Raw genomic sequence first — 26,220 nt, 5'->3', positions numbered from 1 at the left:
AAATGTAACAATTTATTTAGTATGTAAAAACACATACTGTGTCTACAGGTCCAGCGGGCGACCCCGACAGAGACCACAGGTCAACATCCTGGACACAAATCAGGACTGGAGGACAATCTGAGATCTTCACATCGTGACTCTTGAGATGTTCATGGAAGCCGTCACACCTGATGAGCGATCTCTTGGATCTTCTGCAGCATCTCTTCAGACTGCAGCTGCTCCAACGTCAAAAGAGAAAGACCAAGCTGGTCCTCCTACAGAAGAGACAGAGAACGTCAGAAGAGACTGTCCAGCTGGTCCTACTACAGAAGAGACACAGAACATGAGCAGAGACTGTCCAGCTGGTCCTCCTACAGAAGAGACAGAGAACGTCAGAAGAGACTGTCCAGCTGGTCCTCCTACAGAAGAGACAGAGAACGTCAGAAGAGACTGTCCAGCTGGTCCTCCTACAGAAGAGACAGAGCATGAGCAGAGACTGTCCAGCTGGTCCTCCTACAGAAGAGACAGAGAACGTCAGAAGAGACTGTCCAGCTGGTCCTACTACAGAAGAGACACAGAAAATGAGCAGAGACTGTCCAGCTGGTCCTCCTACAGAAGAGACAGAGAACGTCTGAAGAGACTGTCCAGCTGGTCCTCCTACAGAAGAGACAGAGAACGTCAGAAGAGACTGTCCAGCTGGTCCTCCTACAGAAGAGACACAGAGCATGAGCAGAGACTGTCCAGCTGGTCCTCCTACAGAAGAGACAGAGAACGTCAGAAGAGACTGTCCAGCTGGTCCTACTACAGAAGAGACACAGAACATGAGCAGAGACTGTCCAGCTGGTCCTCCTACAGAAGAGACAGAGAACGTCAGAAGAGACTGTCCAGCTGGTCCTACTACAGAAGAGACACAGAACATGAGCAGAGACTGTCCAGCTGGTCCTCCTACAGAAGAGACAGAGAACGTCAGAAGAGACTGTCCAGCTGGTCCTCCTACAGAAGAGACACAGAGCATGAGCAGAGACTGTCCAGCTGGTCCTCCTACAGAAGAGACAGAGAACGTCAGAAGAGACTGTCCAGCTGGTCCTCCTACAGAAGAGACAGAGAACGTCAGAAGAGACTGTCCAGCTGGTCCTCCTACAGAAGAGACACAGAGCATGAGCAGAGACTGTCCAGCTGGTCCTCCTACAGAAGAGACACAGAGCATGAGCAGAGACTGTCCAGCTGGTCCTCCTACAGAAGAGACACAGAGCATGAGCAGAGACTGTCCAGCTGGTCCTCCTACAGAAGAGACAGAGAACGTCAGAAGAGACTGTCCAGCTGGTCCTACTACAGAAGAGACACAGAACATGAGCAGAGACTGTCCAGCTGGTCCTCCTACAGAAGAGACACAGAGCATGAGCAGAGACTGTCCAGCTGGTCCTCCTACAGAAGAGACAGAGAACGTCAGAAGAGACTGTCCAGCTGGTCCTCCTACAGAAGAGACACAGAGCATGAGCAGAGACTGTCCAGCTGGTCCTCCTACAGAAGAGACAGAGAACGTCAGAAGAGACTGTCCAGCTGGTCCTACTACAGAAGAGACACAGAACATGAGCAGAGACTGTCCAGCTGGTCCTCCTACAGAAGAGACACAGAGCATGAGCAGAGACTGTCCAGCTGGTCCTCCTACAGAAGAGACACAGAGCATGAGCAGAGACTGTCCAGCTGGTCCTCCTACAGAAGAGACAGAGAACGTCAGAAGAGACTGTCCAGCTGGTCCTCCTACAGAAGAGACACAGAGCATGAGCAGAGACTGTCCAGCTGGTCCTCCTACAGAAGAGACAGAGAACGTCAGAAGAGACTGTCCAGCTGGTCCTACTACAGAAGAGACACAGAACATGAGCAGAGACTGTCCAGCTGGTCCTCCTACAGAAGAGACACAGAGCATGAGCAGAGACTGTCCAGCTGGTCCTCCTACAGAAGAGACACAGAGCATGAGCAGAGACTGTCCAGCTGGTCCTCCTACAGAAGAGACAGAGAACGTCAGAAGAGACTGTCCAGCTGGTCCTCCTACAGAAGAGACACAGAGCATGAGCAGAGACTGTCCAGCTGGTCCTCCTACAGAAGAGACAGAGAACGTCAGAAGAGACTGTCCAGCTGGTCCTACTACAGAAGAGACACAGAACATGAGCAGAGACTGTCCAGCTGGTCCTCCTACAGAAGAGACACAGAGCATGAGCAGAGACTGTCCAGCTGGTCCTCCTACAGAAGAGACACAGAGCATGAGCAGAGACTGTCCAGCTGGTCCTCCTACAGAAGAGACACAGAGCATGAGCAGAGACTGTCCCAGCTGGTCCTCCTACAGAAGAGACAGAGAACGTCAGAAGAGACTGTCCAGCTGGTCCTCCTACAGAAGAGACACAGAGCATGAGCAGAGACTGTCCAGCTGGTCCTCCTACAGAAGAGACAGAGAACGTCAGAAGAGACTGTCCAGCTGGTCCTACTACAGAAGAGACACAGAACATGAGCAGAGACTGTCCAGCTGGTCCTCCTACAGAAGAGACACAGAGCATGAGCAGAGACTGTCCAGCTGGTCCTCCTACAGAAGAGACACAGAGCATGAGCAGAGACTGTCCAGCTGGTCCTCCTACAGAAGAGACAGAGAACGTCAGAAGAGACTGTCCAGCTGGTCCTCCTACAGAAGAGACACAGAGCATGAGCAGAGACTGTCCAGCTGGTCCTCCTACAGAAGAGACAGAGAACGTCAGAAGAGACTGTCCAGCTGGTCCTACTACAGAAGAGACACAGAACATGAGCAGAGACTGTCCAGCTGGTGCTCCTACAGAAGAGACACAGAGCATGAGCAGAGACTGTCCAGCTGGTCCTCCTACAGAAGAGACACAGAGCATGAGCAGAGACTGTCCAGCTGGTCCTCCTACAGAAGAGACAGAGAACGTCAGAAGAGACTGTCCAGCTGGTCCTCCTACAGAAGAGACACAGAGCATGAGCAGAGACTGTCCAGCTGGTCCTCCTACAGAAGAGACAGTGAACAATAGCAGAGACTGTCCAGCTGGTCCTTCGACAGAAGAGACAGAGAACAATAGCAGAGACAGTCCTGTACATCAGTAACACACGAGTGAGCTGTCAGGCTACCACGAGGTCAGCAACTTTCGGCAATCCGCTATTGTGAAACTACAATTCCCAGCATGTTCAATTCACTTCTATGGGAGTGCTGAGAAGAACAGAGCAAGTTTGCATGCTGAGAGTTGTAGTTACACAACAGCAGGAGTGCCGCAGGTTGCCTAGCCCTGGGCTACCAGCTCTTAGGATGGGTTATGAGTAAAAGGAGATGACGAAGGGTTGACTCACCCGGCGGAACGGTTGTGCCATTTCCCTCAGGAAGTGGCGGGAGAGGTGGACGCACTCATCCACCGTGAGGTTCAGGTTGGCGTCGGTCAGATGTTCCTGTATCCACAGAGGTAACTTTCCCTTCTTGTCAGAGCGTGCGTATCTCTGTGAGGAGGACTCAGGTCATCACATGTACACGTGGGCAGAGCCAGACTGTCAGCAGCCAAATCACAGGCACACGTGGGCAGAGCCCGACTGTCAGCAGCCAAATCACAGGCACACGTGGGCAGAGCCCGACTGTCAGCAGCCAAATCACAGGCACACGTGGGCAGAGCCCGACTGTCAGCAGCCAAATCACAGGCACACGTGGGCAGAGCCCGACTGTCAGCAGCCTCATCACAGGCACACGTGGGCAGAGCCCGACTGTCAGCAGCCTCATCACAGGCACACGTGGGCAGAGCCCGACTGTCAGCAGCCTCATCACAGGCACACGTGGGCAGAGCCAGACTGTCAGCAGCCAAATCACAGGCACACGTGGGCAGAGCCCGACTGTCAGCAGCCAAATCACAGGCACACGTGGGCAGAGCCCGACTGTCAGCAGCCAAATCACAGGCACACGTGGGCAGAGCCCGACTGTCAGCAGCCAAATCACAGGCACACGTGGGCAGAGCCCGACTGTCAGCAGCCAAATCACAGGCACACGTGGGCAGAGCCCGACTGTCAGCAGCCAAATCACAGGCACACGTGGGCAGAGCCCGACTGTCAGCAGCCTCATCACAGGCACACGTGGGCAGAGCCCGACTGTCAGCAGCCTCATCACAGGCACACGTGGGCAGAGCCCGACTGTCAGCAGCCTCATCACAGGCACACGTGGGCAGAGCCCGACTGTCAGCAGCCTCATCACAGGCACACGTGGGCAGAGCCCGACTGTCAGCAGCCAAATCACAGGCACACGTGGGCAGAGCCCGACTGTCAGCAGCCAAATCACAGGCACACGTGGGCAGAGCCAGACTGTCAGCAGCCAAATCACAGGCACACGTGGTAGGAAGACATGATGAGAACAGCCATATTACATGCACAGAGTCTACCTCGTCAGCAGCCTCATAACATGTACACGTGAGCAGAGACAGTCCCGTCAGCAGCCTCATCACGTGCACACATGAGCAGAGACAGTCCCGTCAGCAGCCTCATCACATGTAGACGTGAGCAGAGACCGTCCCGTCAGCAGCCTCATCACGTGCACACGTGAGCAGAGACCGTCCCGTCAGCAGCCTCATCACGTGCACACATGAGCAGAGACAGTCCCGTCAGCAGCCTCATCACATGTAGACGTGAGCAGAGACCGTCCCGTCAGCAGCCTCATCACGTGCACACGTGAGCAGAGACCGTCCCGTCAGCAGCCTCATCACGTGCACACATGAGCAGAGACCGTCCCGTCAGCAGCCTCATCACGTGCACACATGAGCAGAGACCGTCCCGTCAGCAGCCTCATCACGTGCACACATGAGCAGAGACAGTCCCGTCAGCAGCCTCATCATGTGCAGACGTGAGCAGAGACAGTCCCGTCAGCAGCCTCATCACGTGCACACATGAGCAGAGACCGTCCCGTCAGCAGCCTCATCACGTGCACACATGAGCAGAGACAGTCCGTCAGCAGCCTCATCACATGTAGACGTGAGCAGAGACCGTCCCGTCAGCAGCCTCATCACGTGCACACATGAGCAGAGACAGTCCCGTCAGCAGCCTCATCACATGTAGACGTGAGCAGAGACCGTCCCGTCAGCAGCCTCATCACGTGCACACATGAGCAGAGACAGTCCGTCAGCAGCCTCATCACGTGCACACGTGAGCAGAGACCGTCCCGTCAGCAGCCTCATCACGTGCACACGTGAGCAGAGACCGTCCCGTCAGCAGCCTCATCACGTGCACACATGAGCAGAGACCGTCCCGTCAGCAGCCTCATCACGTGCACACATGAGCAGAGACCGTCCCGTCAGCAGCCTCATCACGTGCACACATGAGCAGAGACAGTCCCGTCAGCAGCCTCATCACGTGTAGACGTGAGCAGAGACAGTCCCGTCAGCAGCCTCATCACGTGCACACATGAGCAGAGACCGTCCCGTCAGCAGCCTCATCACGTGCACACATGAGCAGAGACCGTCCCGTCAGCAGCCTCATCACATGCACACATGAGCAGAGACCGTCCCGTCAGCAGCCTCATCACGTGCACACATGAGCAGAGACAGTCCCGTCAGCAGCCTCATCATGTGTAGACGTGAGCAGAGACAGTCCCGTCAGCAGCCTCATCACGTGCACACATGAGCAGAGACCGTCCCGTCAGCAGCCTCATCACGTGCACACATGAGCAGAGACAGTCCGTCAGCAGCCTCATCACATGTAGACGTGAGCAGAGACCGTCCCGTCAGCAGCCTCATCACGTGCACACATGAGCAGAGACAGTCCCGTCAGCAGCCTCATCACATGTAGACGTGAGCAGAGACCGTCCCGTCAGCAGCCTCATCACGTGCACACATGAGCAGAGACAGTCCGTCAGCAGCCTCATCACGTGCACACGTGAGCAGAGACCGTCCCGTCAGCAGCCTCATCACGTGCACACGTGAGCAGAGACCGTCCCGTCAGCAGCCTCATCACGTGTACACATGAGCAGAGACCGTCCCGTCAGCAGCCTCATCACGTGCACACATGAGCAGAGACCGTCCCGTCAGCAGCCTCATCACGTGCACACATGAGCAGAGACAGTCCGTCAGCAGCCTCATCACATGTAGACGTGAGCAGAGACCGTCCCGTCAGCAGCCTCATCACGTGCACACGTGAGCAGAGACCGTCCCGTCAGCAGCCTCATCACGTGCACACATGAGCAGAGACAGTCCGTCAGCAGCCTCATCACATGTAGACGTGAGCAGAGACCGTCCCGTCAGCAGCCTCATCACGTGCACACGTGAGCAGAGACCGTCCCGTCAGCAGCCTCATCACGTGCACACGTGAGCAGAGACCGTCCCGTCAGCAGCCTCATCACGTGCACACATGAGCAGAGACCGTCCCGTCAGCAGCCTCATCACGTGCACACATGAGCAGAGACAGTCCCGTCAGCCGCCACCTGCAGGGACCTCCAGATGACGGGGAAGGCTGCGCCTCTTTCCTGCTCCGGACTTCCAGGAGTCCTGCCCTGATGAGCTTCCATAAAATGGCGCCATGCCTGGAGCGCTGCACGTACCTTATCTGCAAACAGCATGATCCCGTAGTCCGTCTTACCGCGGATGGCTCGGCCGACGCACTGCGCAGCATGTCTCATGGCATCAAACGTCAGAAAATCGTTCTCCCGCAGGTGGAACTGATCGCGCAGGAACTGGAGGCGAGCCTGGGGGACACAAAAAGCGGTCACACGGCAGGAGAGGACGGGATCAGCCGCAGGGTGTGGGGACCAACCTTCAGTATCCGGCTCTGGGTGTAGACATAGGGGACCCCGAACATGATCACAGCTCGGCCGTAGTGGTGGACTGGGGGGGGAGGAGCAGACACAGGGTCACTATGACATCACACAGGCGCACCGATCACATGACCCGCCCGCCGCTCACCAAAATCTATTCCTTCAGACACTTTTCCCCGAGCGACAGAAAGTAAGATGGCGCCTCGTCCGTTCTCACAGGCCTGAAAGGATGGCGGAAGGTTAGACGCATTAGGAGCCTCGGGCCCCCCGGTGCTGGCCCAGGCCTCACCTCCTGATACTTCTCTAGGGCCACACTGGTCTCTGCTCCGTCCTGGGTCTCTATGAAGATCAGCTTGTTCCTCTGGATGTTCTCCAGTATTCCCTGAGGAGAGAAGGAGAGGTGAGCGCCATCACAGGGCACCCACTGCTACCGCACCCCGCACATTATGGGGCACCCACCTGTTCATACCAGGAGGCCACAATGTTCTCCATATACTGGTAACTGGTGAAAAACCCCACTATCCCATCAGGGACAACTGCGGACATCTCCAGGAGAAGGTTCCCATAGTTCCTCATGACAGCTGTGGGGTCAAAGGTCAGTAACATGACACAGCGGGGCCGCGAGTCACAGGTCAGTCACATGACACAGCGGGGCCGCGAATCACAGGTCAGTCACATGACAATGGCTTACCCAGGTCTTCCCTCGTCTCGTACTTGGAGCTCATCGCTACCTGATCGTTTCCTCGGCCGACAACCTGTGGGGCGGGTGGCCATGGTTAATGTGTTCTCTAGCTTAGCCCCTCCCACCGTGTCATGTGATGAGGGCTTCTTACCATTGGACACAGACAAACCCGGGCGAGTGTCATGGTGAACGTCGCCATGGTTACAGGTCGGAAGTCTAGGATTTTGGGGTAGATGTCCAAAGGGGAGAGAGTCTGCGGGGGCAGGAGTTACAGGTGAGACACTTACAGTAAGCTGGGGCGCGGAGAAGAGTGAAAGTGAGGTAGGTGTCTGCCGCATACCCCAGAGGTGATGACCACCGACTGGAACCTCTGGAACACCGGCTTAATGGCCAGCGACGCGTCCAGACAGCTGTGGGTGAAAAAGGACAGTGTGAGGAGCTCTGCTGGGGGCCACACAGACTACAGGGGACCCCAACCAAGAGGGAGGGGACATGAAGGTCCGACCCAAGCTCTGCCAGCAAATTAAAGCAGGACGGGGACAGCCCCCCCCCCATCTGCATTGGGTCCCGACTACATTCCATGTAAGTGCCCCCCACACACACTGCCCCGAGCCCTGACTATATATAAGTGCCCCCCACACACACTGCCCCGGGCCCTGACTATATATAAGTGCCCCCCACACACACTGCCCCGAGCCCTGACTATATATAAGTGCCCCCCACACACACTGCCCCGAGCCCTGACTATATATAAGTGCCCCCCACACACACTGCCCCGAGCCCTGACTATATATAAGTACCCCCCACACACACTGCCCCGAGCCCTGACTATATATAAGTGCCCCCCACACACACTGCCCCGAGCCCTGACTATATATAAGTGCCCCCCACACACACTGCCCCGAGCCCTGACTATATATAAGTGCCCCCCACACACACTGCCCCGGGCCCTGACTATATATAAGTGCCCCCCACACACACTGCCCCGAGCCCTGACTATATATAAGTGCCCCCCACACACACTGCCCCGAGCCCTGACTATATATAAGTGCCCCCCACACACACTGCCCCGGGCCCTGACTATATATAAGTGCCCCCCACACACACTGCCCCGAGCCCTGACTATATATAAGTGCCCCCCACACACACTGCCCCGAGCCCTGACTATATATAAGTACCCCCCACACACACTGCCCCGAGCCCTGACTATATATAAGTGCCCCCCACACACACTGCCCCGAGCCCTGACTATATATAAGTGCCCCCCACACACACTGCCCCGAGCCCTGACTATATATAAGTGCCCCCCACACACACTGCCCCGGGCCCTGACTATATATAAGTGCCCCCCACACACACTGCCCCGGGCCCTGACTATATGTAAGTGCCCCCCACACACACTGCCCCGGGCCCTGACTATATATAAGTGCCCCCCACACACACTGCCCCGAGCCCTGACTATATATAAGTGCCCCCCACACACACTGCCCCGGGCCCTGACTATATGTAAGTACCCCCCACACACACTGCCCCGAGCCCTGACTATATATAAGTGCCCCCCACACACACTGCCCCGAGCCCTGACTATATATAAGTGCCCCCCACACACACTGCCCCGAGCCCTGACTATATATAAGTGCCCCCCACACACACTGCCCCGGGCCCTGACTATATATAAGTGCCCCCCACACACACTGCCCCGAGCCCTGACTATATATAAGTGCCCCCCACACACACTGCCCCGGGTCCTGACTATATGTAAGTGCCCCCCACACACACTGCCCCGAGCCCTGACTATATATAAGTGCCCCCCACACACACTGCCCCGGGCCCTGACTATATATAAGTGCCCCCCACACACACTGCCCCGGGCCCTGACTATATATAAGTGCCCCCCACACACACTGCCCCGGGCCCTGACTATATATAAGTGCCCCCCACACACACTGCCCCGAGCCCTGACTAAATATAAGTGCCCCCCACACACACTGCCCCGAGCCCTGACTATATATAAGTGCCCCCCACACACACTGCCCCGAGCCCTGACTATATATATAAGTGCCCCCCACACACACTGCCCCGAGCCCTGACTATATATAAGTGCCCCCCACACACACTGCCCCGAGCCCTGACTATATGTAAGTGCCCCCCACACACACTGCCCCGGGCCCTGACTATATATAAGTGCCCCCCACACACACTGCCCCGGGCCCTGACTAAATATAAGTGCCCCCCACACACACTGCCCCGGGCCCTGACTATATGTAAGTACCCCCCACACACACTGCCCCGGGCCCTGACTATATATAAGTACCCCCCACACACACTGCCCCGGGCCCTGACTATATATAAGTGCCCCCCACACACACTGCCCCGGGCCCTGACTATATATAAGTGCCCCCCACACACACTGCCCCGAGCCCTGATTATATATAAGTGCCCCCCACACACACTGCCCCGGGCCCTGACTATAGGTAAGTACCCCCCACACACACTGCCCCGAGCCCTGACTATATGTAAGTACCCCCCACACACACTGCCCCGGGCCCTGACTATATGTAAGTGCCCCCCACACACACTGCCCCGAGCCCTGACTATAGGTAAGTACCCCCCACACACACTGCCCCGGGCCCTGACTATATATAAGTGCCCCCCACACACACTGCCCCGGGCCCTGACTATAGGTAAGTACCCCCCACACACACTGCCCCGGGCCCTGACTATATATAAGTGCCCCCCACACACACTGCCCCGAGCCCTGACTATATATAAGTGCCCCCCACACACACTGCCCCGAGCCCTGACTATATATAAGTGCCCCCCACACACACTGCCCCGGGCCCTGACTATATATAAGTGCCCCCCACACACACTGCCCCGGGCCCTGACTATATATAAGTGCCCCCCACACACACTGCCCCGGGCCTTGACTATATATAAGTGCCCCCCACACACACTGCCCCGAGCCCTGACTATATATAAGTGCCCCCCACACACACTGCCCCGGGCCCTGACTATATATAAGTGCCCCCCACACACACTGCCCCGAGCCCTGACTATATATAAGTGCCCCCCACACACACTGCCCCGGGCCTTGACTATATATAAGTGCCCCCCACACACACTGCCCCGGGTCCTGACTATATATAAGTGCCCCCCACACACACTGCCCCGAGCCCTGACTATAGGTAAGTACCCCCCACACACACTGCCCCGAGCCCTGACTATATATAAGTGCCCCCCACACACACTGCCCCGGGCCCTGACTATATATAAGTGCCCCCCACACACACTGCCCCGAGCCCTGACTATATATAAGTGCCCCCCACACACACTGCCCCGGGCCCTGACTATATATAAGTGCCCCCCACACACACTGCCCCGGGCCCTGACTATATATAAGTGCCCCCCACACACACTGCCCCGAGCCCTGACTATATATAAGTACCCCCCACACACACTGCCCCGAGCCCTGACTATATATAAGTGCCCCCCACACACACTGCCCCGGGCCCTGACTATATATAAGTGCCCCCCACACACACTGCCCCGGGCCCTGACTATATATAAGTGCCCCCCACACACACTGCCCGAGCCCTGACTATATATAAGTGCCCCCCACACACACTGCCCCGAGCCCTGACTATAGGTAAGTACCCCCCACACACACTGCCCCGGGCCCTGACTATATATAAGTACCCCCCACACACACTGCCCCGGGCCCTGACTATATGTAAGTACCCCCCACACACACTGCCCCGGGTCCTGACTATAGGTAAGTACCCCCCACACACACTGCCCCGGGTCCTGACTATAGGTAAGTACCCCCCACACACACTGCCCCGAGCCCTGACTATATGTAAGTACCCCCCACACACACTGCCCCGGGCCCTGACTATATATAAGTGCCCCCCACACACACTGCCCCGAGCCCTGACTATATATAAGTGCCCCCCACACACACTGCCCCGAGCCCTGACTATATATAAGTGCCCCCCACACACACTGCCCCGGGCCCTGACTATATATAAGTGCCCCCCACACACACTGCCCCGGGCCCTGACTATATATAAGTGCCCCCCACACACACTGCCCCGAGCCCTGACTATATATAAGTGCCCCCCACACACACTGCCCCGGGCCCTGACTATATATAAGTGCCCCCCACACACACTGCCCCGAGCCCTGACTATATATAAGTGCCCCCCACACACACTGCCCCGAGCCCTGACTATATATAAGTGCCCCCCACACACACTGCCCCGAGCCCTGACTATATATAAGTGCCCCCCACACACACTGCCCAGAGCCCTGACTATATATAAGTGCCCCCCACACACACTGCCCCGGGCCCTGACTATATATAAGTGCCCCCCACACACACTGCCCCGAGCCCTGACTATATATAAGTGCCCCCCACACACACTGCCCCGGGTCCTGACTATAGGTAAGTACCCCCCACACACACTGCCCCGAGCCCTGACTATATATAAGTGCCCCCCACACACACTGCCCCGGGCCCTGACTATATATAAGTACCCCCCACACACACTGCCCCGGGCCCTGACTATATATAAGTGCCCCCCACACACACTGCCCCGGACCCTGACTATATATAAGTGCCCCCCACACACACTGCCCCGAGCCCTGACTATAGGTAAGTGCCCCCCACACACACTGCCCCGAGCCCTGACTATATATAAGTGCCCCCCACACACACTGCCCCGAGCCCTGACTATATATAAGTGCCCCCCACACACACTGCCCCGGGCCCTGACTATATATAAGTGCCCCCCACACACACTGCCCCGGGTCCTGACTATAGGTAAGTGCCCCCCACACACACTGCCCCGGGCCCTGACTATATATAAGTGCCCCCCACACACACTGCCCCGGGCCCTGACTATATATAAGTGCCCCCCACACACACTGCCCCGGGCCCTGACTATATATAAGTGCCACCCACACACACTGCCCCGGGCCCTGACTATATATAAGTGCCCCCCACACACACTGCCCCGAGCCCTGACTATAGGTAAGTACCCCCCACACACACTGCCCCGGGCCCTGACTATATATAAGTGCCCCCCACACACACTGCCCCGAGCCCTGACTATATATAAGTGCCCCCCACACACACTGCCCCGAGCCCTGACTATATATAAGTGCCCCCCACACACACTGCCCCGGGCCCTGACTATATATAAGTGCCCCCCACACACACTGCCCCGGGCCCTGACTATATATAAGTGCCCCCCACACACACTGCCCCGGGTCCTGACTATATATAAGTGCCCCCCACACACACTGCCCCGGGCCCTGACTATATATAAGTACCCCTCACACACACTGCCCCGGGCCCTGACTATAGGTAAGTACCCCCCACACACACTGCCCCGGGCCCTGACTATAGGTAAGTACCCCCCACACACACTGCCCCGGGCCCTGACTATATATAAGTGCCCCCCACACACACTGCCCCGGGCCCTGACTATAGGTAAGTACCCCCCACACACACTGCCCCGAGCCCTGACTATATATAAGTGCCCCCCACACACACTGCCCCGAGCCCTGACTATATATAAGTGCCCCCCACACACACTGCCCCGGGCCCTGACTATATATAAGTGCCCCCCACACACACTGCCCCGAGCCCTGACTATATATAAGTGCCCCCCACACACACTGCCCCGAGCCCTGACTATATATAAGTACCCCCCACACACACTGCCCCGGGCCCTGACTATAGGTAAGTGCCCCCCACACACACTGCCCCGGGCCCTGACTATATGTAAGTACCCCCTACACACACTGCCCCGGGTCCTGACTATAGGTAAGTACCCCCCACACACACTGCCCCGGCTCCTGGTCCTGTGGGGGTCACCTGAAATGTAAGACGGGATTACTAATCGTTGGCGTCCGGTCTTCAAATGGCTCAATGATGATCATGAATCCTGCGGAGAAGAGGCAGAGGGTGAGGGGCCCGGCTCGTTAGTTTCCGGGGGGAAGGGGGGGGTCCTCCGGATCTCACCTTTGGTGTAGGTGCTGACAAGGGTGGCGAAGTTGGTGAGGAGGGTGAGAGGCGACAGGTCCGTGATATCGGCCATCTCCAGCGTCCGCGTCAGAGAGCGCAACCGCTCCGCACAGAACCTACAGCGAGACATCACATGGTGGGGGGTTCGAGGGGGGGGGGTCATGTCTAGAAGGAGCAGCCTGATGTTATATGGGGATGGGAAGGGGGGGTCATGTCTAGAAGGAGCAGCCTGATGTTATATGGGGGGGGTCATGTCCAGAAGGAGCAGCCTGATGTTATATGGGGGGGGGGGGGCATGTCCAGAAGGAGCAGCCTGATGTTATATGGGGGGGGGGGGGGGGGGGGTCATGTCCAGAAGGAGCAGCCTGATGTTATATGGGGATGGGAAGGGGGGGTCATGTCTAGAAGGAGCAGCCTGATGTTATATGGGGGGGGGTCATGTCCAGAAGGAGCAGCCTGATGTTATATGGGGGGGGGGGGGGGGGGTCATGTCCAGAAGGAGCAGCCTGATGTTATATGGGGGGGGGGGGTCATGTCCAGAAGGAGCAGCCTGATGTTATATGGGGGGGGGGGGGGGTCATGTCCAGAAGGAGCAGCCTGATGTTATATGGGGGGGGGGGGGGGGGGGGATCATGTCCAGAAGGAGCAGCCTGATGTTATATGGGGGGGGGGGGGGGGGGCATGTCCAGAAGGAGCAGCCTGATGTTATATGGGGGGGGGGGGGGGATCATGTCCAGAAGGAGCAGCCTGATGTTATATGGGGGGGGGGGGTCATGTCCAGAAGGAGCAGCCTGATGTTATAGGGGGGGGGGGGGTCATGTCCAGAAGGAGCAGCCTGATGTTATATGGGGGGGGGGGGGGGGGTCATGTCCAGAAGGAGCAGCCTGATGTTATAGGGGGGGGGGGGGGGGTCATGTCCAGAAGGAGCAGCCTGATGTTATATGGGGGGAGGGGGGGGGGGGGGTCATGTCCAGAAGGAGCAGCCTGATGTTATATGGGGGGGGGGGGGGGGTCATGTCCAGAAGGAGCAGCCTGATGCTATATGGGGGTCATGTCCAGAAGGAGCAGCCTGATGTTATATGGGGGGGGATCATGTCCAGAAGGAGCAGCCTGATGTTATATGGGGGGGGGGGGGGGTCATGCATGTCCAGAAGGAGCAGCCTGATGTTATATGGGGGGGGGGTCATGTCCAGAAGGAGCAGCCTGATGTTATATGGGGGGAGGGGGGGGGGGGGTCATGTCCAGAAGGAGCAGCCTGATGTTATATGGGGGGGGGGGGGGGGAATCATGTCCAGAAGGAGCAGCCTGATGCTATATGGGGGTCAAGTCCAGAAGGAGCAGCCTGATGCTATATGGGGGGGGGGGGGTCATGTCCAGAAGGAGCAGCCTGATGCCATATGGGGGTCATGTCCAGAAGGAGCAGCCTGATGTTATATGGGGGGGGGGGGGGGGGGGGTCATGTCCAGAAGGAGCAGCCTGATGCTATATGAGGGGGGGGGGGGTCATGTCCAGAAGGAGCAGCCTGATGCTATATGAGGGGGGGGGGGGGTCATGTCCAGAAGGAGCAGCCTGATGCTATATGGGGGTCATGTCCAGAAGGAGCAGCCTGATGTTATATGGGGGGGGGGGGTCATGTCCAGAAGGAGCAGCCTGATGCTATATGAGGGGGGGGGGGGTCATGTCCAGAAGGAGCAGCCTGATGCTATATGGGGGGGGGGGGGGGGGGGGGGTCATGTCCAGAAGGAGCAGCCTGATGCTATATGGGGGTCATGTCCAGAAGGAGCAGCCTGATGCTATATGGGGGTCATGTCCAGAAGGAGCAGCCTGATGCTATATGGGGGTCATGTCCAGAAGGAGCAGCCTGATGTTATATGGGGGTCATGTCCAGAAGGAGCAGCCTGATGCTATATGGGGGTCATGTCCAGAAGGAGCAGCCTGATGTTATATGGGGGGGGGGGGGGATCATGTCCAGAAGGAGCAGCCTGATGTTATATGGGGGGGGGGGGGGGGGGGGTCATGTCCAGAAGGAGCAGCCTGATGCTATATGGGGGTCATGTCCAGAAGGAGCAGCCTGATGTTATATGGGGGTCATGTCCAGAAGGAGCAGCCTGATGCTATATGGGGGTCATGTCCAGAAGGAGCAGCCTGATGCTATATGGGGGGGGGGGGGGTCATGTCCAGAAGGAGCAGCCTGATGCTATATGGGGGTCATGTCCAGAAGGAGCAGCCTGATGCTATATGGGGGTCATGTCCAGAAGGAGCAGCCTGATGCTATATGGGGGTCATGTCCAGAAGGAGCAGCCTGATGCCATATGGGGGTCATGTCCAGAAGGAGCAGCCTGATGTTATATGGGGGGGGGGGGGGGGGGTCATGTCCAGAAGGAGCAGCCTGATGCTATATGGGGGTCATGTCCAGAAGGAGCAGCCTGATGCTATATGGGGGTCATGTCCAGAAGGAGCAGCCTGATGTTATATGGGGGGGTCATGTCCAGAAGGAGCAGCCTGATGCTATATGGGGGGGGGGGGGCGGGTCATGTCCAGAATCTGAAACTATATTGGGGGGGGGGGTCATGTCCAGAAGGAGCAGCCTGATGCTATATGGGGGGGGGGGGGGGGGGGGGGGGTCATGTCCAGAAGGAGCAGCCCGATGCTATATAGGGGTCATGTCCAGAAGGAGCAGCCTGATGCTATATGGGGGTCATGTCCAGAAGGAGCAGCCTGATGTTATATGGGGGGGTCATGTCCAGAAGGAGCAGCCTGATGCTATATGGGGGGGGGGGGGGGGGCGGGTCATGTCCAGAATCTGAAACTATATTGGGGGGGGGTCATGTCCAGAAGGAGCAGCCTGATGCTATATGGGGGGGGGGGGGGGGCGGGTCATGTCCAGAATCTGAAACTATATTGGGGGGGGGTCATGTCCAGAAGGAGCAGCCTGATGCTATATGGGGGGGGGTCATGTCTGCAGCTCTCAGGGGGTGGCCCAGGGACTACTGACCTCATCGGTTTGCGTTCGATGCAGACCTTCTCATAGAGGTCACGCAGGAAGGCGGCCGGACCCTCCTGGGTCACATGTCCTGAACGCAGACGAGACTTGACGTATCCAACCAGACGCCGCAGGAAGCCCAGGAAGTGCAGAGCGTTGCGGATACAGCCGGGGACTGCCTCTGTCAAGAAATGAGGGTGTCAGGGGGACTCCTGACTGCTGTACCACACACGGAGACACCCCTCCCCCCTCACCTTGCAGGATCTCATCAGGTAACACAGGATTGGCCAGGTAAACATCCGTCTCTCGTGCGACCGTAGCCTCGCGGAGCCCCTCCACCAAGCGGGCGTACTCCTGCCTCAGTCTCTGCTCGTCACTGTCTTTAATCCTGATAATAAAACAGCAACTCAAAGACCAGTCCGCATTGTCTGCCCCCCCCCCACCACCATCTGTCCGCCTCCCCCGTCATCATCCTGCCTCCTTCTCCTCCCCACCGCCATCTGTCCGCCTCCCCCGTCATCATCCTGCCTCCTTCTCCTCCTCCTCACCGGCCATCTGTCCGCCTCCCCGTCATCATCCTGCCTCCTTCTCCTCCTCCTCACCGGCCATCTGTCCGCCTCCCCGTCATCATCCTGCCTCCTTCTCCTCCCCACCGCCATCTGTCCGCCTCCCCGTCATCATCCTGCCTCCTTCTCCTCCCCACCGCCATCTGTCCGCCTCCCCATCATCATCCTGCCTCCTTCTCCTCCTCCCCACCGCCATCTGTCCACCTCCCCGTCATCATCCTGCCTCCTTCTCCTCCTCCTCACCGGCCATCTGTCCGCCTCCCCATCATCATCCTGCCTCCTTCTCCTCCCCACCGCCATCTGTCCGCCTCCCCATCATCATCCTGCCTCCTTCTCCTCCTCCTCACCGGCCATCTGTCCGCCTCCCCATCATCATCCTGCCTCCTTCTCCTCCCCACCGCCATCTGTCCGCCTCCCCATCATCATCCCGCCTCCTTCTCCTCCTCCTCACCGGCCATCTGTCCGCCTCCCCGTCATCATCCTGCCTCCTTCTCCTCCCCACCGCCATCTGTCCGCCTCCCCATCATCATCCTGCCTCCTTCTCCTCCCCACCGCCATCTGTCCGCCTCCCTGTCATCATCCTGCCTCCTTCTCCTCCTCCTCACCGGCCATCTGTCCGCCTCCCCGTCATCATCCTGCCTCCTTCTCCTCCTCCCCACCGCCATCTGTCCGCCTCCCCCGTCATCATCCTGCCTCCTTCTCCTCCCCACCTCCATCTGTCCGCCTCCCCCCGTCATAATCCTGCCTCCTTCTCCTCCCCACCGTCATCTGTCCGCCTCCCCCGTCATCATCCTGCCTCCTTCTCCTCCTCCCCACCGCCATCTGTCCGCCTCCCCATCATCATCCTGCCTCCTTCTCCTCCATCTGTCCGCCTCCCTGTCATCATCCTGCCTCCTTCTCCTCCCCACCGCCATCTGTCCGCCTCCCTGTCATCATCCTGCCTCCTTCTCCTCCCCACCGCCATCTGTCCGCCTCCCCCGTCATCATCCCGCCTCCTTCTCCTCCCCACCGCCATCTGTCCGCCTCCCCATCATCATCCTGCCTCCTTCTCCTCCCCACCGCCATCTGTCCGCCTCCCCCCGTCATCATCCCACCTCCCTCTCCTTGCCCCGCCACCCCCATCATCCCGCCTGCCCCCACCTCCCTCTTCTTGCCCCGCCTCCTCCCATAAGCATCCCGCCTCCCTCCCATCATCCCACCTCCCATCATCATCCCGCCTCCCTCTCCTTGCCCCGCCTCCCCCTCCATCATCATCCCACCTCCCTCTCCTTGCTCCGCCTCCCCCCATCAGCATCCCGCCTCCCTCCCATCATCATCCCACTTCCCCCCCCCCCCCCCCCATCATCATCCCACCTCCCTCTCCTTGCTCCGCCTCCACCATCATCATCCCACCTCCCTCTCCTTGCTCCGCCTCCCCCATCAGCATCCCACTCCCCTCTCCTTGCCCCCGCCTCCCTCTCCTTGCCCCGCCTCCTCCCATCAGCATCCCGCCTCCCTGCCATCATCCCGCCTCCCTCTCCTTGCCCCGCCTCCCCCTCCATCATCATCATTCCACCTCCCTCTCCTTGCTCCGCCTCCCCCCATCAGCATCCCGCCTCCCCCCATCAGCATCCCGCCTCCCTCCCATCATCATCATCATCCCACCCCCCCCATCATCATCCCGCCTCCCTCTCCTTGCCCCGCCTCCCTCTCCTTGCCCCGCCTCCTCACTTCTGGATGGCAGAGTTGAGGGTGTCGATGTTGCTCTGGCAGCGCTCCAGGCTGCGGCGAGTGATGGTGACGCTCATGGAGTCGATGCAGACGTTGTCTGAAGAGGAGACAGAAGGGTTAATGAGGGTCAGGGGGAGGCAGACAAGCCGGAGGGGATCCACTCACCAATGTTATGAGCCTCATCAAAGACGACGACGGACTTCTTGGCGAGCTCCCGGGACACCTGGTCGGCGATCTTGGGGTCCAGGAGGTAATGATAACTGTACACGATGACGTTACACTGAGACAACTGAGGGGGGGGACACAGACAGGATAAGACGGGGTCAGGAGGCGGCTGCACGAGCCAGCCTGAACCTCAGATACTCACAGCATGGCGGGCCAGGAAGTATGGACACCAGCCGCGCTGCCTCCCCAGGGTCCGCAGATCATCAAGATTGTAAATCCCGGGAGGAAGAGGAGACTCCCTGCCGATCGCATCAAACTCCTGGAGAGAAAGGTTAGTAAATGTGCGGCAGTGAGGAGGTCCTTCACCCACAGCCTCATCGCTCCTTCATCTCACCTCATAGAAGCGGCAGGAGGGGAGGCTGGGGTCCCGCTGTCTCTGCGCCCTCACAAAGGAAGCCGTCAGGCTGTGGCATCGCCCATCAATCTCCTTCCCAAAGCGGAGAGCGCTAACCTAAGACAACAGGACATTGGGTAAAAAGAGGCAGCGAGGACGGAGGCTCCAGGAGCGAGCACCCTCATGAGGTGAGGCACAGAGCATGGAGGCTCCAGGAGCGAGCACCCTCATGAGGTGAGGCACAGAGGACGGAGGCTCCAGGAGCGAGCACCCTCATGAGGTGAGGCACAGAGGACGGAGGCTCCAGGAGCGAGCACCCTCATGAGGTGAGGCACAAAGGACGAAGGCTCCAGGAGCGAGCAACCTCATGAGGTGAGGCACAGAGCATGGAGGCTCCTGGAGCGAGCACCCTCATGAGGTGAGGCACAGAGCATGGAGGCTCCAGGAGCGAGCACCCTCATGAGGTGAGGCACAGAGGACGGAGGCTCCAGGAGCGAGCACCCTCATGAGGTGAGGCACAAAGGACGAAGGCTCCAGGAGCGAGCAACCTCATGAGGTGAGGCACAGAGGACGGAGGCTCCAGGAGCGAGCAACCTCATGAGGTGAGGCACAGAGGACGGAGGCTCCAGGAGCGAGCAACCTCATGAGGTGAGGCACAGAGCATGGAGGCTCCTGGAGCGAGCACCCTCATGAGGTGAGGCACAGAGCATGGAGGCTCCAGGAGCGAGCACCCTCATGAGGTGAGGCACAGAGGACGGAGGCTCCAGGAGCGAGCACCCTCATGAGGTGAGGCACAGAGCATGGAGGCTCCAGGAGCGAGCACCCTCATGAGGTGAGGCACAGAGGACGGAGGCTCCAGGAGCGAGCACCCTCATGAGGTGAGGCACAGAGGACGGAGGCTCCAGGAGCGAGCACCCTCATGAGGTGAGGCACAGAGCATGGAGGCTCCAGGAGCGAGCACCCTCATGAGGTGAGGCACAGAGGACGGAGGCTCCAGGAGCGAGCAACCTCATGAGGTGAGGCACAGAGGACGGAGGCTCCAGGAGCGAGCAACCTCATGAGGTGAGGCACAGAGGACGGAGGCTCCAGGAGCGAGCACCCTCATGAGGTGAGGCACAGAGCATGGAGGCTCCAGGAGCGAGCAACCTCATGAGGTGAGGCACAGAGCATGGAGGCTCCAGGAGCGAGCAACCTCATGAGGTGAATCACAGAGCATGGAGGCTCCAGGAGCGAGCACCCTCATGAGGTGAGGCACAGAGCATGGAGGCTCCTGGAGCGAGCACCCTCATGAGGTGAGGCACAGAGGACGGAGGCTCCTGGAGCGAGCACCTACCTCTGGGTTCACACACAAGTTACGTCTGGAGCTCAGGGCCAAAGCCAGGAAGTTGATCTTGTCCCCGGTCTGGGCCTGTATGTAGTCTGTCAGCTTGCGGAGCTCCTCCACCACCTGCAAACAGCGAGCATGTGGTGAGTGCGGCGGCGCTCCACACTCCCCCAGCACAGCAGTCGCTGCGGAGTCTCACCTTCTCTATCTCCGGGACGGTCCGCGAGCAGTAGATCAGCTTCGTCACTTCCAGAGGATAAGTCTACAGAACAACATCAGTCGTTAAAGGGGCTCTCCGGCTTCTCAACAAAACTGCCGAAGAAACATTATTAGGGATGCCTCTGCCCGGATGTGTACTTACCTGCCTCCGCTGCACACACTCAGGCTGCTCTACCCACCTGCCTCCGCTGCACGCAGTCAGGCTGCTCTACGCGGATGTGTACTTACCTGCCTCAGCTGCACGCACTCAGGCTGCTCTGCCCAGATGTGTACTTACCTGCCTCCGCTGCACGCACTCAGGCTGCTCTACGCGGATGTGTACTTACCTGCCTCCGCTGCACGCACTCAGGCTGCTCAAACGCGGATGTGTACTTACCTGCCTCCGCTGCACGCACTCAGGCTGCTCTACCCACCTGCCTCCGCTGCACGCACTCAGGCTGCTCTGCCCAGATGTGTACTTACCTGCCTCCGCTGCACGCACTCAGGCTGCTCTACGCGGATGTGTACTTACCTGCCTCCGCTGCACGCACTCAGGCTGCTCAAACGCGGATGTGTACTTACCTGCCTCCGCTGCACGCACTCAGGCTGCTCTACCCACCTGCCTCCGCTGCACGCACTCAGGCTGCTCTGCCCAGATGTGTACTTACCTGCCTCCGCTGCACGCACTCAGGCTGCTCTACGCGGATGTGTACTTACCTGCCTCCGCTGCACGCACTCAGGCTGCTCTGCCCAGATGTGTACTTACCTGCCTCCGCTGCACGCACTCAGGCTGCTCTACGCGGATGTGTACTTACTTACCTGCCTCCGCTGCACGCACTCAGGCTGCTCTGCCCAGATGTGTACTTACCTGCCTCCGCTGCACGCACTCAGGCTGCTCTGCCCAGATGTGTACTTACTTACCTGCCTCCGCTGCACGCACTCAGGCTGCTCTACGCGGATGTGTACTTACCTGCCTCCGCTGCATGCACTCAGGCTGCTCTACGCGGATGTGTACTTACCTGCCTCCGCTGCACGCACTCAGGCTGCTCTACGCGGATGTGTACTTACCTGCCTCCGCTGCACGCACTCAGGCTGCTCTACCCAGATGTGTACTTACCTGCCTCCGCTGCACGCACTCAGGCTGCTCTACCCGGATGTGTACTTACCTGCCTCCGCTGCACGCACTCAGGCTGCTCTACCCAGATGTGTACTTACCTGCCTCCGCTGCACGCACTCAGGCTGCTCTACCCGGATGTGTACTTACCTGCCTCCGCTGCACGCACTCAGGCTGCTCTACCCGGATGTGTACTTACCTGTCTCAGCTGCACGCACTCAGGCTGCACTGCCCGGATGTGTACTTACCTGTCTCAGCTGCACGCACTCAGGCTGCACTGCCCAGATGTGTACTTACCTGTCTCAGCTGCACGCACTCAGGCTGCTCTGCCCAGATGTGTACTTACCTGTCTCAGCTGCACGCACTCAGGCTGCTCTGCACAGGATGTGTACTTACCTGTCTCCGCTGCATGCACTCAGGCTGCACTGCCCGGATGTGTACTTACCTGTCTCAGCTGCACGCACTCAGGCTGCTCTGCCCGGATGTGTACTTACCTGTCTCAGCTGCACGCACTCAGGCTGCTCTGCCCGGATGTGTACTTACCTGTCTCAGCTGCACGCACTCAGGCTGCTCTACCCAGATGTGTACTTACCTGCCTCCGCTGCACGCACTCAGGCTGCTCTACCCGGATGTGTACTTACCTGCCTCCGCTGCACGCACTCAGGCTGCTCTACCCGGATGTGTACTTACCTGCCTCCGCTGCACGCACTCAGGCTGCTCTGCCCAGATGTGTACTTACCTGCCTCCGCTGCACGCACTCAGGCTGCTCTACCCAGATGTGTACTTACCTGCCTCCGCTGCACGCACTCAGGCTGCTCTACCCGGATGTGTACTTACCTGCCTCCGCTGCACGCACTCAGGCTGCTCTACCCGGATGTGTACTTACCTGCCTCCGCTGCACGCACTCAGGCTGCTCTGCCCAGATGTGTACTTACCTGTCTCCGCTGCACGGAATCAGGCTCCTCTGCCCGGATGTGTACTTACCCGTCACTCAATCGATGCTGCACTCACACAGACTGCCAGATCCTGACCGGATGTGTACTTACCCTTTTCCGCTGCACTCAAAAAGGCTGAAGGGCCCATCATATAGAGTGTGAGGTAAAGAGGGGCCCATCATATAGAGTGTAAGGTAAAGAGGGGCCCCTCATACACAGTGAAGGAGTATAAGCTCACCCTCTGATAGGCCACAATCAGGGACAGCAGCGACACCGTTTTCCCAGTCCCTGACGGCATCTCCAAGACTCCATGACCCTGAAAGCAAAACGCAGGACAAGTGAGGACCGCGCCCGTCACATGACCAACCGGTCAGCCAATGATAGAGAGAAGATCAATGTGCATGAAGGAATCCCATCATCCTCCTCCACGCCTCCCATCGTCCTCCTCCATGCCACCCTGACCTTGGCATCCAGCGTCCTCTTCAGCTCCAGCATATAGGAGAACTGCTCCGGATAGATGTATTCATAGGGGAAGTAGACCAGCAAGCCGTCAATGTTCAGCCTGGAGGAGAGAGCATAGAGCATACAGAGTATCCAGGGGGAGAGATTATACTACAGTATACAGAGTATCCAGGGGGTAGAGATTATACTACAGCATACAGAGTATCCAGGGGTAGAGATTATACTACAGTATATAGAGAGCAGTATCCAGGGGGTAGAGATTATACTACAGCATATAGAGTATCCAGGGGGTAGAGATTATACTACAGCATACAGAGTATCCAGGGGGTAGAGATTATACTACAGTATATAGAGAGCAGTATCCAGGGGGAGAGATTATACTACAGTATATAGAGAGCAGTATCCAGGGGTAGAGATTATACTACAGCATACAGAGTATCCAGGGGGAGAGATTATACTACAGTATGTAGAGAGCAGTATCCAGGAGGTAGAGATTATACTACAGTATATAGAGAGCAGTATCCAGGGGTAGAGATTATACTACAGCATACAGAGTATCCAGGGGGTAGATTATACTACAGTATATAGAGTATCCAGGGGTAGAGATTATACTACAGCATATAGAGTATCCAGGGGGTAGAGATTATACTACAGCATACAGAGTATCCAGGGGGTAGAGATTATACTACAGTATATAGAGAGCAGTATCCAGGGGGAGAGATTATACTACAGTATATAGAGAGCAGTATCCAGGGGTAGAGATTATACTACAGCATATAGAGAGCAGTATCCAGGGGTAGAGATTATACTACAGTATATAGAGAGCAGTATCCAGGGGGAGAGATTATACTACAGCATACAGAGTATCCAGGGGGAGAGATTATACTACAGCATATAGAGTATCCAGGGGGAGAGATTATACTACAGCATACAGAGTATCCAGGGGGTAGAGATTATACTACAGTATATAGAGAGCAGTATCCAGGGGGAGAGATTATACTACAGTATATAGAGTATCCAGGGGGAGAGATTATACTACAGCATACAGAGATCAGTATCCAGGGGGAGAGATTATACTACAGTATATAGAGAGCAGTATCCAGGGGGAGAGATTATACTACAGCATACAGAGTATCCAGGGGGAGAGATTATACTACAGCATACAGAGATCAGTAACTAGGGGGAGAGATTATACTACAGTATATAGAGAGCAGTATCCAGGGGTAGAGATTATACTACAGTATATAGAGAGCAGTATCCAGGGGGAGAGATTATACTACAGCATAGAGAGTATCCAGGGGGTAGAGATTATACTACAGCATACAGAGTATCCAGGGGGTAGATTATACTACAGTATATAGAGAGCAGTATCCAGGGGGAGAGATTATACTACAGTATATAGAGAGCAGTATCCAGGGGGAGAGATTATACTACAGCATACAGAGTATCCAGGGGGAGAGATTATACTACAGTATATAGAGAGCAGTATCCAGGGGGAGAGATTATACTACAGCATACAGAGTATCCAGGGGGTAGAGATTATACTACAGCATACAGAGTATCCATGGGGTAGAGATTATACTACAGTATATAGAGAGCAGTATCCAGGGGGAGAGATTATACTACAGCATACAGAGTATCCAGGGGGTAGAGATTATACTACAGCATACAGAGTATCCATGGGGTAGAGATTATACTACAGTATATAGAGAGCAGTATCCAGGGGTAGAGATTATACTACAGTATATAGAGAGCAGTATCCAGGGGGAGAGATTATACTACAGCATACAGAGTATCCAGGGGGAGAGATTATACTACAGTATATAGAGAGCAGTATCCAGGGGTAGAGATTATACTACAGTATATAGAGAGCAGTATCCAGGGGTAGAGAGTATACTACAGCATAGAGAGTATCCAGGGGGTAGAGATTATACTACAGCATACAGAGTATCCAGGGGGTAGATTATACTACAGTATATAGAGAGCAGTATCCAGGGGGAGAGATTATACTACAGCATACAGAGTATCCAGGGGGTAGAGATTATACTACAGCATACAGAGTATCCAGGGGGTAGATTATACTACAGTATATAGAGAGCAGTATCCAGGGGTAGAGATTATACTACAGTATATAGAGAGCAGTATCCAGGGGGAGAGATTATACTACAGCATAGAGAGTATCCAGGGGGTAGAGATTATACTACAGCATACAGAGTATCCAGGGGGTAGATTATACTACAGTATATAGAGAGCAGTATCCAGGGGGAGAGATTATACTACAGTATATAGAGAGCAGTATCCAGGGGGAGAGATTATACTACAGCATACAGAGTATCCAGGGGGAGAGATTATACTACAGTATATAGAGAGCAGTATCCAGGGGGAGAGATTATACTACAGCATACAGAGTATCCATGGGGTAGAGATTATACTACAGTATATAGAGAGCAGTATCCAGGGGTAGAGATTATACTACAGTATATAGAGAGCAGTATCCAGGGGGAGAGATTATACTACAGCATACAGAGTATCCAGGGGGAGAGATTATACTACAGTATATAGAGAGCAGTATCCAGGGGTAGAGATTATACTACAGTATATAGAGAGCAGTATCCAGGGGTAGAGAGTATACTACAGCATAGAGAGTATCCAGGGGGTAGAGATTATACTACAGCATACAGAGTATCCAGGGGGTAGAGATTATACTACAGCATACAGAGTATCCAGGGGGTAGATTATACTACAGTATATAGAGAGCAGTATCCAGGGGTAGAGATTATACTACAGTATATAGAGAGCAGTATCCAGGGGGAGAGATTATACTACAGCATAGAGAGTATCCAGGGGGTAGAGATTATACTACAGCATACAGAGTATCCAGGGGGTAGATTATACTACA

At 56.7% G+C, this 26,220-nt stretch overlaps 2 protein-coding genes across 6 annotated transcripts; one reads left to right on the top strand and one right to left on the bottom strand.

Moving 5' to 3' along the window:
* ERCC2 (ERCC excision repair 2, TFIIH core complex helicase subunit) lies at positions 1-23,417 on the bottom strand. 3 transcript variants are annotated; one of them, XM_040413109.1, is made up of 22 exons: positions 23,322-23,417; positions 23,098-23,175; positions 20,812-20,874; positions 20,622-20,735; positions 19,289-19,405; positions 19,097-19,213; positions 18,895-19,018; positions 18,730-18,826; positions 16,708-16,841; positions 16,466-16,634; positions 13,468-13,586; positions 13,321-13,390; positions 7,777-7,846; positions 7,588-7,689; positions 7,446-7,509; positions 7,214-7,335; positions 7,044-7,136; positions 6,903-6,975; positions 6,754-6,824; positions 6,542-6,685; positions 3,328-3,471; positions 1-254 (listed from the first exon to the last, which is right to left on the bottom strand). In XM_040413109.1, exons 1-22 carry the CDS (start codon positions 23,352-23,354, stop codon positions 162-164), a joined length of 2,211 nt encoding a protein of 736 aa, XP_040269043.1. In that variant the 5' UTR covers positions 23,355-23,417; the 3' UTR covers positions 1-161. The 3 variants fall into 3 exon arrangements, with proteins under 3 accessions (XP_040269043.1, XP_040269042.1, XP_040269041.1); XM_040413108.1 differs by lacking the exon at positions 20,622-20,735 and having other exon boundaries at positions 23,322-23,415; XM_040413107.1 differs by lacking the exons at positions 1-254; positions 3,328-3,471 and adding an exon at positions 5,835-6,329 and having other exon boundaries at positions 6,481-6,685; positions 23,322-23,415.
* LOC120982999 (histidine-rich glycoprotein-like) lies at positions 3,447-4,781 on the top strand. Of its 3 annotated transcripts, XM_040413111.1 has the most exons (3): positions 3,451-3,498; positions 3,541-4,319; positions 4,398-4,773. In XM_040413111.1, coding segments are annotated over exons 1-3 (810 nt in total). In that variant the 5' UTR covers positions 3,451-3,496; the 3' UTR covers positions 4,427-4,773. The 3 variants fall into 3 exon arrangements, with proteins under 3 accessions (XP_040269047.1, XP_040269045.1, XP_040269044.1); XM_040413113.1 differs by having other exon boundaries at positions 3,447-3,498; positions 3,583-4,781; XM_040413110.1 differs by having other exon boundaries at positions 3,541-4,776.
* Positions 23,418-26,220: the final 2,803 nt, after the last annotated feature.

The sequence above is a fragment of the Bufo bufo genome (genome assembly GCF_905171765.1).
Source record: "Bufo bufo chromosome 8 unlocalized genomic scaffold, aBufBuf1.1 SUPER_8_unloc_5, whole genome shotgun sequence".
Classification (NCBI taxonomy): domain Eukaryota; kingdom Metazoa; phylum Chordata; class Amphibia; order Anura; family Bufonidae; genus Bufo; species Bufo bufo.
This window is presented reverse-complemented; position numbering and strand designations above follow the sequence as displayed.